This window comes from Cervus canadensis, chromosome 22 (assembly GCF_019320065.1).
Source record: "Cervus canadensis isolate Bull #8, Minnesota chromosome 22, ASM1932006v1, whole genome shotgun sequence".
In the NCBI taxonomy this organism is placed as follows: Eukaryota; Metazoa; Chordata; class Mammalia; order Artiodactyla; family Cervidae; genus Cervus; species Cervus canadensis.
Genome location: NC_057407.1, coordinates 22504579 through 22516818, shown reverse-complemented (window position 1 = coordinate 22516818; position 12240 = coordinate 22504579). Strand labels below are relative to the sequence as shown.

Here is a 12240-nt window from a genome sequence, read left to right as displayed (position 1 = left end):
GCTTCACTGGTTAAAAAAGACATTTGGAAATAAACCATTTATGTGATGGGGAAACAATGGAAACAGTGACAGACTTTATTTTCTTGGGCTCCAGAATCACTGCAGATGGCGACTGCAGCCATGAAATTAAAAGATGCTAGTACCTTGGAAGAAAAGCTATGACTAACCTAGACAGCATATTAAAAAGCAGAGACATAACTGCCGATAAAGGTCCATTTAGTCAAAACTGTTTTTTCCCGCAGTCATGAATGGATGTGAGAGTTGGACCATAAAGGAGGCTAAGCACCAAAGTATTGATGCTTTTGAACAGTGGTGCTGGAGAAGACTCTTGAGAGTCTTTTGGACTGCAAGGTGATCAAACCAGTCAATCCTAAAGGAAATCAGTCCTGAATATTCATTTAGAGGCACTGACGCTGAAGCTCCAATACTTGGGCCACCTGATGTGAAAAACGAACTCATTAGAAACGAACCTGATGCTGGGAAATATTGTAGTCAGGAGGAGAAGGCGACCACAGAAGATGAGATGGTTGGTGGCATCACTGACTCAATGGACATAAGTTTGAGCTAGCTCTGGGAATTGGTGGTGGACAGGGAAACCTGGTGTGCTGCAGTCCATGGGGTGCAAAGAGTTGGACACTACTGAGCGACTGAATCAGTCAAATTGATTCTAATATGCTGAATTTTTAAAATATTCATGTAACTTCCATGTTGTGATAAATAGATGTTGAGTCACGTACATTTTTAAACCTAAGAGTTAAGCAAACATGCCATTTTAAAGTACAAGTTTAACTGAAGGTAATTACTAACCAACAGCATAAGGTACTTAAGTAGATAAAGTTACTAAATAATTTACTTGTTTCTGATGGTAACATTCTTCAGCTCTCAATTTATTTAGTTTGCATTGCCTTACTCTGAGAAAACCTGATTCTCTAGCGGATAGACTTACTTTCCGTTAAACCTGTGTAGTTCTTGCTTAACCATGAATTACTTCCTGGTTTATAAAACAGGCGAAGCTATTTGTGGTATTTTTGTCTTGCGCCTTTGGCATCTTAGTGGTGTGAACCAGAGCCGTGCCATCTGTAGTCAAGTAAGATTATTTTAAAAGTGGGGGAGGGGTTGGGGGTGGGGAGTGAAGTGATTCACTGGAAAATTTCAGCACAGATTCGTAAGGAACGATAAGATAATCCTAGAAACATTCTTATTTGGTGTCATATGCTGGTGGGTAGTGACAAAAAAATAAAATGAAAGTACAACTTTTTTCTTCACACTTTGCTGTTTTGAAAATTGGAGATGTCCCTCACTAGAAAGTAAGAAATAATTCTGTGTGGTGTCAATGAACAGAGCTCTGGAGATGAATGAATAATTTTCCCCTCTCTGACTACAAATTGGAGTCAGTGAGGTTTATTTCTAAACTGCAAAACCCAGTAGTCTCAGGTTTAAAGTGGCTATTTAATTTCCTAGTGGTTATCTATGTATGATAAACCTCTTTATGGTGAAATGTTTTCTTAAGCAGAAGGACCAGTTCCTAGAATCCAGAATAAGTCTGTAGGGCCTAGATAAGCCATTTCTGAAAGCTGGTGAGTTTAATATATTTTCACTTAGTGACACATTTTTTGAACCTAAATGTGTTGATTTCAGGGGACTCCTCCAGGGTTCCATTGAAGACTGGCCTGAAACAGTGTTTCCCCTCCCCCCCCCTTTGTTTTCTTTTTCAGAAAGAAGACATAGCTCATCCAGCAAGCCTTCTTTGGCCGTTCCTCCCACTTCAGTATTTTCCTTCTTCCCTTCTCTGTCCAAAAGCAGAGGAGGTGGTGGAAGTGGAAGCAGCCGTTCTTCCAGCGGAGGTGTTCTGAGCACGTCCTCGTTAAGTTCCAAGTTGTTGAAATCACCCAAAGAGAAACTGCAGCTCAGGGGGAACAGGCCAATGCATCCCATCCAGCAAAATCGAGTCCCCCATGGTAGAATGTGAGTATGGCTCAGAGGGTTCTTAAAGCTCACTGGCCAGAAGTGGAACTGTGTACACAAGTAGCCTGTGAGAGTGTCTGTGGAAATGTAAAAGAAAGCCCACTCTGGGGGAAATCCAGATATACGTTGTTGTTTCTTTTTGTTTCCCTATTACAGCTTGGGAAACTTTGCAGAGTCATGACAGCAATAATAATCAGGTTATTAATACTTATTACAACAGTCCTGTGAAATAGGTACTGTGGTTATCTCCTTTATGTGTGCAATGAGAGGGAAGCGTGACAAGATTTAGCAGTGGGACTCTCAAGTCGAACAGGCCTGAGGTTCAAATCCACCCCTGTCACTTCCTAGCTGAGGGGCTTTAGCCAAGGCCCTGTTTTTCTCAGAGTTTAAAGACCATGGCCCCTGTGCAGGGTCATTGGGATGGTAGGATTCATGTGGTAGAGTCAAGGATTCGTGTGTTAGAGTCAGGTAGCCAGTCAAGGCTGGCTAGTGTCAGCCCCGCAGGAGACCGTGCAGAAAGAAGGGGTACTGGTGCTGCTGCCACTGATGATAACAGTGAGAATAAAAACCAGAGAGATCCCCAGAAGCTGTCTTAGGGTTTTCTGGGCTTACAAAGCAAATAGGGAAGCAGTGCTTCCTCCCACCCTCTGACTTGGGTTCATACCAGAACACTGATGAGGGAGGCTGAAAAAGAGGTTCCCACCACAAGGACAGGCCTTGACGAGTTTCCGCGGTGGATCCATAGGCTGGCAGGCTCTGTGTGGTCACGTGAAGAGCAGCCGTGCCCTCTCATGGAAACACATCCTGCCGGCTCACGGCATCCCTTGGCCTTGGTGGCGAGTGGCTTTTCCCTGGCCCGCCTCCCTTGTGGAGGGTATGCCATACGTCTCAGTCCCAAGGTCTGATAACCTGGTTAATCTTCAGGCATCGGCCAGCACCTGCTCTTGTGCACAGACCTTGCCAGCTTGCAGAGGCCGTGGCATCTTGTGGTGTCTCCGCCGCTGTCGGGCTGCTCCAGGTACAGCTGTTTGGTGCTGTTTGTCCCGGTTGCTAAGCCCCCAGCCTCCACTCATCTGTCAGAAGCGCAAGTACAGCGGGCTTGGCTTTCGTTCCTGGAGCTGTCAGAGCGCCAAAGAAAATGCCAGTGCAGCGTGTAAGTCACTCAGCAGCCTAACAGCTGTGAGAGCACTGGCTGCGCTGGACAAAATGCACAGAACCTCCCCGGTCCAAGTTTTCTGTATCTGTAGCTGGGCTTTAGATGGGGACCGGGCCAGCTGTTAGCTTCGAAGCAGCGTTTGCCACCCAAGTGACGGCATTGGTAAGCTGCCGAGAAAAATCAGTTCTTGGTTAGTGATCCAGGTGTCCAGTGCTCACGAGCTGGGTGCCAGGCACTTAGAGTCCAGGCTTCTGTCAGGAAAGCCTTTTTCAGGGTCTGGAGAATTACCGCTTCAGTGATGCGTCATGTCCTAATTAAACCTGGGTCTTCCTTGTTGACAGGGGCAGAGAAGCTCTTCTTGGAGATCAACTGTTAGGCACTTTTCAGTTCTTCTAAGTCCATACTGACCTTTCTTGGAAATGTTCTCTAATTTCAGTTGCTCTCTTCTCTACTCACTCATTTTACTTCACTTTGATGGATCAGTTCTTAAAAATGACAGTTCTCAAAAGATAATCCTCACAGGGTCCTGCGGTAGTTTCTGGTCCTTTGAGACCTTTTCATATTTTGCTGCTTGCTGGAGTTGCATTGGATAACAGGCTCATGTGTACGATTGTTCTGGAATGATGAAAGGCCAGGTAAATGTGATGGTTCCTCTGGAGCTCTCTGCCTCTCCAGAAAGGCTTATGGATAAAGGTTCACTGAGTTTTCTGCATAGTCCTAACAGATTTTCCCAAGGTGCCTTTGGGAACCTAGCTCTGCGGGCATATGGGCAAACCCAGGTTCTGCCTCATCCCTCGAGCTTACCAGTCTCCTGGGGCTGCAAGGCACTCAGGTGCTGGTGTTCTCACTTCCCCCACGACAGCATGACGCCCTCTGTCAAAGTGGAAAAGATTCATCCGAAGATAGATGGCACGCTACTGAAACCCGCGGCAGGGCCCACCTGTCCTGCTCCCATGAGCTCCTCAGTCAAGCCTGGCCTTAACTGCCCCTCAGTACCAAAGCCAACCTTGCCTTCACCTGGACACATTCTGAATGGCAAAGGGCTTCCTGCACCGCCTGTTCTGGAAAAGAAGGCAGAAGATTACTCCAATAACAGGAAGTTTTTAAATAAGAGATTATCAGGTAACTTCATATTTTTTCTCTGAGCATTTCTTTTTGTATTAACTGAGCACTCCTGGCGGAGCAAATCAACTATTATTAGAAGTCCTCCTTTTAAAACTAGCCAACTTCAGCTTTCAGATGAGGTTCCCTAAGTTGTGTCCTTGACCTCCTCCTCCTTGGTTTTAGAGTGCATGTGTGTGTAGGTGACGTAAAAGCAGCTTTCTAGTGGCATGTTCCCAAATGGAGTAGTGGGGAGTGCTGGCTCACATGGCCCCGCTCCTTCGTCTGGTGACTGGAGTGCCCACCCTCTCAGTGATGTCGCGACTTTTTTCTCAGTGCTCAAACATTTTACTTCTTACATTTATTGATAATGTGGTAGATTTGCTTCAAGTTATAACTTGCCTGAAATAAGAGAATCTCTGATTTCTATTTTCAGAATAAGTGAAGGAGTGTTTGAACCCATTGTAATGTCTGTGTGCTTTTGACAGAAAGAGAGTTTGATCCTGACATCCACTGTGGGGTCATCGATCTCGACACCAAGAAGCCCTGCACCCGGTCTTTGACGTGCAAGGTAGGGAGTGGGCCCCAGGGAGAGCCCAGTGCTCCAGGAAGCGGGGGGGACCAGGGCTGCACAGCGCTGCTCCCCAGGTCTCTCTCGCTCACAGGGCCTCTGTCCTGATGATTTTCCTGGATTTTTAAGGGAGGTGTTGACTCTGTTTTGATGGAGAACACTTCAAATTCAGAAAACATGGGACCTGTTGTTATAAACAGCTGTTCTAAACTGCCCCTAGTGAGCACTGTTGTTTCCAGGAGGACAGTGTTTTTTCCTAATTAATCTGTTATCTTCAATGCCTTTAATTTGAGAGGCTTCCCTTTACTGTGTTTTGAAGTGTACTGACATAGGATACATCCAGAAATTTCCTTTTCTTGTATGGATAGATCCTTAAAATGTTTATGTGATTCTTAAAATGTTTGTGTAATATCTGGTTCTTAATTTTACAGCTATTAAAAAATCTGTGACTTTGAGATAGTGTTATTTTTTTAGTTTTAAAAAACCTAAGTCACATGTAAAAAAAAAAAAAAACCCTAGGTCACATGTAGTCGTATATCTGTGTACACATACACACACACGTATGTATATCTGTGTGGGTATACATATATATCAGTTTGTTCAGTTGCTCAGTCATATCCAACTCTTTGTGACCCCATGGACTGCAGCTCACCAGGCTTCCCTGTCCATCACCACATCCCTCCTGGAGCTTGCTCAAACTCACGTCCATTGAGTCAGTGATGCCATCCAATCATCTCATCCTCTGTCATCCCCTTCTCCCGCCTTCAGTGTTTCCCAGCATCAAGTTCTTTTCCAGTGAGTCGGTTCTTCACATCAGGTGGCCAAAGTATTGGGGTTTCAGCTTCAACATCAGTCCTTCCAATGAATATTCAGGACTGATTTCCTTTATGATGGACTGGTTGGATCTCTTTGCAGTCCAAGGGACTCTCAAGAGTCTTCTCCAACACCACAGTTCAGAAGCATCAATCACACACACTACAAAAATGTAAAGATTCCCCCTTTCTGCCCTGAGTTGTCCTTAGAAAACTTAGCCAGTGTGCTAATGAGAAGGTGGTGTATTTACTATAAAATTAGTATGGATGTGGGAGTGGCTTCAGTAGACCCTTTATGTGAATGAGCATATATGCTTATGTCCCCAGCTACCCTGAAGATGGGTTCAAAAAGTATTCAGGGGCCTCCCGATGCTTACCACAGGCTGTGTTCTTACACTGACTGTATAGAAAGAGGAGGCAGAGTAAATCCACCCCATATACACCTCAGCCCAGGCAGGCCCTTTACCTGGTCTGTATTGTGAATGGGGAGACATGGCGGTTGAAAAAAAAAAAAAATAGGAAAAAAAAAAAAAAGTATTCAGAATCATTGCCTTGAAGTAATTTTAAAGCCGTTGTTTGGAGAAGGTTAGAAATTATAGAAGTTAGTGGTGTTCACTACAAATTAACAAAGTTTTTGATGTATTATACATTATATTTTGATGTATAAATTTTACCAAAGATTATGTTTGAATAAAAATATTCAGGTTACACTTCATCCACTAAACAGTGGAAGAATATTAAGATCTTCAGAAATGAGAAATGCTATTTCTAGATAGTTCTTATTAATATTTAATGTGTGGGTTTTATCTTGCAACAAGGTACTGAATATTTTGAAGAAATTGGTTGGTCAAGAGCACCTTTAAATATCTAATTTTTAAAGAATTATGGATCCTTTTCTCTGAGGAAAACATACATACACATGCATGTTCTGAATTTTGCATTTTATCACAGAGGTCATTCCACTTCAAATTCACCTTTGAATCTCCCAGTTAAAAATTCCTCAGGACAAATTGCTTTGCTTTCTGTAATATTAATTGAACACTTCGAGTGGTGTGTTGCTGATGGTAGCCATTTGAGCTCTGTTACACTCAACGTGTCCCATTCAACGTGAGCGAGTGCCTCAGCCCTGCTCCACGCTGTATCACACTTGCCAGCCTCTCTCCGCTCTCTCCCTGCCTAGCTGACTGTCAGCCACATAGATTTCTCAGTGTTGTGGTAACTGTGGTTAGTGAAGAAGGCTTACTTTACCCAGGATGCTCTTCTTTAATTATCTGTGAGGCATGCTGATGAACCAAAAGCCTTATCAACTCCAGTTCTGCAAGGGATTTGACCAGTCTTCTTCCTGAACCTTCAGTGGCTTTATGTGGATCCTGCCTTTTTCTCCCATCTTTTTGAGTTGTGCTTGCCCTTCATGTGTACTGTTAAGGGGTCTTGACCATCTAGCAGGGTGCCAAGCCTATCTTTGCATTAGTATATATCTTCACCCAGGCGGGGCATGAGTTCAGCATAGAACTGGCAGAAGATACAGCATGGCAACTGGCCTGTCCTTGCACAGACGCCTGTACTTTGCTCTCGCGGCCTGTTTGCCAGTGCTTCTCCCTTTCCCTTCCTCTCGAGCTGTGGGGCTAAACACACTTGACCGCCCCAGCTCAGTGTCCCCCATGCTGCTGGCCAGGTCTCTGTTAGGCTGAGGACGCCTGACGGCCATCTGCCGCTGTCCACTCCTGCATTCTGGGGTCTGCCTGCCACCCTCACTATCCCCTCCTCACTTCCTCATCTGTCCAGTGTTCTGTTCTGTGTCCTTGCACTTCGGTCCAGGTAGACTTGGGCTCCTTTCCGTGTAGAAACATTTACTGCACACACGTGTGGGCACAGACCTCCCTCTGGGCCTCAGAGGATACAGGCTTGAACAAAATCAAGGCCTGGCTCCTACCCTTAGTGGTAAAAGTTACCTGTGATGGGTAATAAAAAAGAGGCCAGGCTAGTCACAGTCTTCACTAGGGGAACTGAGTCGGGGAGGCTCCTTCACCTTAGGACTACTAGGCTGAACTTCTTGGGGTTTGTCTGGGCAGAAAGGGGTGGAAGAGACAGCAGAGACCGTGGGTGTGAAGACCGTGGGAGGAGGGCAGAGCAAACAGCTTAGGGTCCACAGGACAGCCTGGAGGTGGGCAGGAGATGGAGGTGTGGGGAGCAGGGAGCACAGGTGTTAGGGCAAGCCGGGCCCCGGGCCGCCTTACAGTGGGTCCTTATCTGTGGGCTTCACACAGTTCCCACAGAGTTCTGATGGGCAGCGTCAGAACTGTTGTAATCAGACGGTTCTTCAGAGCCCAGTGGAAATGCTGTTTGCTCTTCAAACGAAGCTTGGGAAACATCCGTCATCTCTGCCTACTTTCTTCACTCAGTCTTGCCATGCTGGGCACCAGGGACACTCAGAGAGGAGGAGCGGCTTCTCCATCTGTCTGGAGACACGGGCAGGTGACCAGTGATACCGTACATTCGTTTGTTCATTCAGCGTGTATTGGAGGACCATCATTTGTATCTGCCTTTTGTTTGAGGCATTGATGGTGTGCCAGGTGCTGTCCTAGGTGTTTGTATAGCACTGAGCAAGACAGAGGTTCTTGGCTTCATTTGGGTTACTTACAGATATATTACATATTAAAGAAAAACAAAAAAAAATTTTTTTTAAAGCCCTACTCATGTTTCTAACTATCTGTGCCAGGTTACATTTGAGCAGACATAGTTGCAGTGTGACTGATAAGGACTAGGTTATGTTACTGAATTGCAAAAGGGAAGAAGTCTAACTCCCCTAAAATCCTTTACACTGTAGCAGACGTGTGAGCCTGCAGAGCAGTGCATTTGTGTAACGTGTGGGTAATGAGCACACAGGAACGATCCTTTGTAGTACTGCTGTGACATGGATGAGGCAAGGACTTGAACTCACTCATACTTGGGAGGTGTTATTTGGGCTGCTGTGGTTAGTGGCGCCTTTTTTTTTTTTTTTTTTTTTTTAATACCAACAGGGGTCCTGACAGTAAGGAGTGGTCAGGTTTACTTGACCTTTCTTCTTCTCAAGAGTAATTCCAAATTTCTAAAGATGTGACCATTTTTGACTCTGAGATTACACCTTGTCTCCAATTCCAAAAATGCTGTCTGTCCCATTTTCTTGATTTCCGCAGAGAGTGCCTGTTCATGGGGTTTCACACTGCTGTGCATCTTTTCCTGTTCACGGTCTGTCTTCTCTTGGCTTCACACTGTTTAATTCCCAGATCTCCCTCTGCTGCATCAGCCCCTGTTTCTAGGGTGTCTTGAGCCGCTTCCTCTCTCCTTATGGCATTGTCACTGGAATAAAGAAGCAATTGTATTTAATTTTTGCTTTCTGGCAGTTACTGAAAGAAGACTTTCTGATACATGTTTTGTGGGATGTATCATCCCATAAAATGGAAGTATTTCTTCCCTTTTAATACTGAAAACTCTTAAGTGGCCCAAAGAGAGACTTTCTAGTGGAGTTGGTGACAGTCCTGACCAATGAATTGCTCCAGTGACACAGAACTTAAGGACCTGTCACCTGTTTGTATCAGGTTTGACAGTCTCACTGTTTGCCCCTTGGTTACATACCAGGCAGCATGGTTGACATTTTTTCCTTTCTTCTGGTGGAATTGACATCACCAGATTCTTACACATTTGGAGCCTGGAATATCTGCTTCTAGCTTTAAAAAAAATAATAAAATTCATGCTCTTAAGGTTTTTCCCTTATCAAATGCTAAGCAGCCTTTGATTATGCTAACGGTCTAGATTGCTTTTTTATTGGCATTGGTATTCTTTGATATATGACATAAAAAATTATTACTGACGTTCCTCCATTTCTGTTTGTTTTGTTGTTGTTTCTGGTGTGTAGACACATTCCTTAACCCAGCGGAGGGCTGTCCAGGGTAGAAGAAAACGATTCGACGTGTTGTTAGCCGAGCACAAAAACAAAACCAGGGAAAAGGAATCGATTCGCCATCCGGACTCTCAGCAACCAGCGCAGCCTCTCAGGGACCCACATCCCACCCCTCCTAGAACGTCACAGGAGCCACACCAAAACTCTCACGGAGTGATTCCCTCCGAATCAAAGCCTTTCATAGCTAGTAAACCTAAACCTCACACCCCCAGTCTTCCAAGGTAAGCCGCGTCCTGCAGCTCTCTCCCTCCTCAGAGAACAGACATGCAGCCTGTAGAGTCCTGGCGTGTCGTGCTGTCAAGGACAGGCATCAGGCTCGTTGCAAGAAGAGGGCGTGTTTTCTAATTGGGTTTTATTTTTAGAGGAAAAAAAAACTGTTCATCAGTGAGTTTCAACCAGGGCTCTTCATAGCCAAACACAAGCATAAGAGTAAAGCTGGAGCTGCCTGCTCGACATGCCTGTCTCCTGACCCGCAGAGCAGGGCTGAAGCCCGGGTCCTGCCTGCAGTAGCAAGGGGGACATCTCACATGGCTTTGGCACCAATTTCCCATTCATTTGTCTTGCTTCTTGCAAAATACAGCAGAAGGGATTCTTGCTAGGGATAGGCATTCAGCCTGAGTTTTTATAGCATCCGTTTACATGTATCTTCATTCATTCATCTGGGACTCTGGCCGGAGTGCGCATTAGGCTTTGGAGCGGTGCAGTGAGCAGCACGTCAGAATTTAGCCACATCCCTCAGACACGGTGATGGTGGGCTGAGATGTGCATGTGTGTGCTTGTATATTTAACCAAGTTCAAGTAAAGGACTTTGTATCCAGAGAGAAGGGAGAAAGGCATAGATAAGGAGGGTCTTGTGTCTCGACCATCAGTAGTGAGGCCTTCTGCTTAGGAATGTGCAGACCCTTGGCTGCTGTTGCTTAATTAACCTTTTCCCCTCACATGTCCGATTCTTGAAATGGTCGCATGAGGGGTGGAAGTGCCTCCCTGGGGAAACCTGAGTGTGTGCCCGAGCCTGTCCCTGTGTGAGCCCCTTGGTTCTGAATGGCACAGTGGAGGAGTGTTCCGAGCAGGTGCCCCAGAAGGTGCCCAGGGCCAGGCCGCGGATCCTTAGCAAGTCCTTTCTTTGGCCACCTTTTCATTAAAGTGTTACCACCTGAAACAAAGTGGGCTTAACTCTAGAAACACCAGGCCTTTCTGTTGGAAAAGCACACTGCTGTCCATGAGTCATACATTCCAGATTACCCACATCAACTCACCTTCTTTTATCACTTCCTGTCCCTGTTAAGTTATTTTAGAGCACATTACCTGTAATTTCATTGATCTCCTTAGTAACCCAATTCCAAGTAGAATTTGAAGGGGAATTTGAAGAAAGAATTCTCTTAAGTTCCACATACATCTCGCCTTTTTGGGGGAGAATAGGACCAGGTGGGAAGGAGAATGATTGTAAGTGACTTTGATTAGACCTGGCAGAAAGCTCCATTTGACATCGTGTGGTGCAGGAGAGAGACCCCTTCGCTCCAGGCACCCCGGATCTGCTTCTGTGTCCCCAAGGGCTAGTGGTGGCGCCCAGAGCTCCCCTGGTGGTTTTGGATACATGGTTGTATCTGAGTCGAGGCGGCTGATTCCCAGACATGTGGTGTGATCTGATCAGTGCTGCACTTTCTGCTCACCAAGGCCTCCAGGCTGCCCTGCTCAGCAAGGTGGGAGTGCCCCCATTGACCCTCCTCCAGTCCATGAGTCTCCACACCCTCCCCTGCCTGCCACTGAGCCAGCTTCTCGGTTATCCAGTGAGGAGGGAGAAGGCGATGACAAAGAAGAGTCTGTTGAAAAACTGGACTGTCATTATTCAGGTCATCATCCTCAGCCAGCATCTGTAAGTTCCACACCCGCCCCGGTGCCGACCCTCCCCACGCAGCAGGGACAGGGCAGTGCAGGGGGGCGCGCCGGGGACCGCAGCATGCCCTCGTCCATGCGGGTCGCCCCGAGGCGGCATGCTCTCTGGCGGGCGCATCTGCTGCTGCTCCCAGTCTCTCATGACGCGCAGGGCTAGGCATTGTCACGTTCATGCTTCACAGCCCGCAGTCCTCAGTCAGCGCTGTCTGTCCCGGCCGCTCCTTCCCGGGCCGTGCGCCCTCAGAGTCTGCGAGCCCAAGCGTGTGCTTTCTCTCTTTACAGTTTTGCACATTCGGGAGCCGGCAGATTGGAAGAGGCTATTACGTGTTTGACTCCAGGTGGAACCGGCTTCGCTGCGCCCTCAACCTCATGGTGGAGAAGCATCTGAATGCGCAGCTCTGGAAGTGAGTGCCCGTCCACCACCTCTGGGGCGGGTGGGGCCTTGGGGCTGCATCCTCTTCATTTCTTACGGGGCTGATTTAAGGAAGGTCATCATCTCTGATGAACACAAGGGCTTGAACAGCCCTGGAAGAAGGACCTTCATCATTCATCCATTCACTCCTGCAGCAGATGTGTCTCGTTCTTGGCACTGGGGTTTTAGGCCGAGGGGCTCCCAGATGGACGGAGCTCAGGTTCTAGGTCGGGGAGAAACGTGAAAGCCAGTCAGCAGAAAACAGACATCATAGCTTGTCATAAGGGAGAATAACAGAAAAGCTCATAATCTGTATCTCTTATTGAGATTACTATAGGCCAGACACTGTAGCAAATACAGTTTTCACAGCTCCAGGCCAGAGGGCTTCAT

The 12240-nt window shown here is 46.5% G+C and overlaps 1 protein-coding gene and 1 non-coding gene across 5 annotated transcripts in view; both read left to right on the top strand.

Moving 5' to 3' along the window:
* The window catches only part of ATXN7 (ataxin 7), a 132570-nt gene that overhangs the window by 108372 nt on the left and 11958 nt on the right, over positions 1-12240 (top strand). For all 4 annotated transcript variants that reach the window (XM_043442957.1, XM_043442956.1, XM_043442955.1 and 1 more), the window contains 6 exons: positions 1716-1965; positions 3984-4243; positions 4711-4793; positions 9501-9766; positions 11220-11418; positions 11721-11842. In XM_043442957.1, the coding sequence (XP_043298892.1) occupies positions 1716-1965; positions 3984-4243; positions 4711-4793; positions 9501-9766; positions 11220-11418; positions 11721-11842 (1180 nt within the window). The remainder of the gene's footprint in view (positions 1-1715; positions 1966-3983; positions 4244-4710; positions 4794-9500; positions 9767-11219; positions 11419-11720; positions 11843-12240) is intronic.
* Positions 5966-6101, top strand: LOC122425227. Its single transcript, XR_006264772.1, has one exon. It is a non-coding gene; the product is annotated as a small nucleolar RNA SNORA51 (small nucleolar RNA).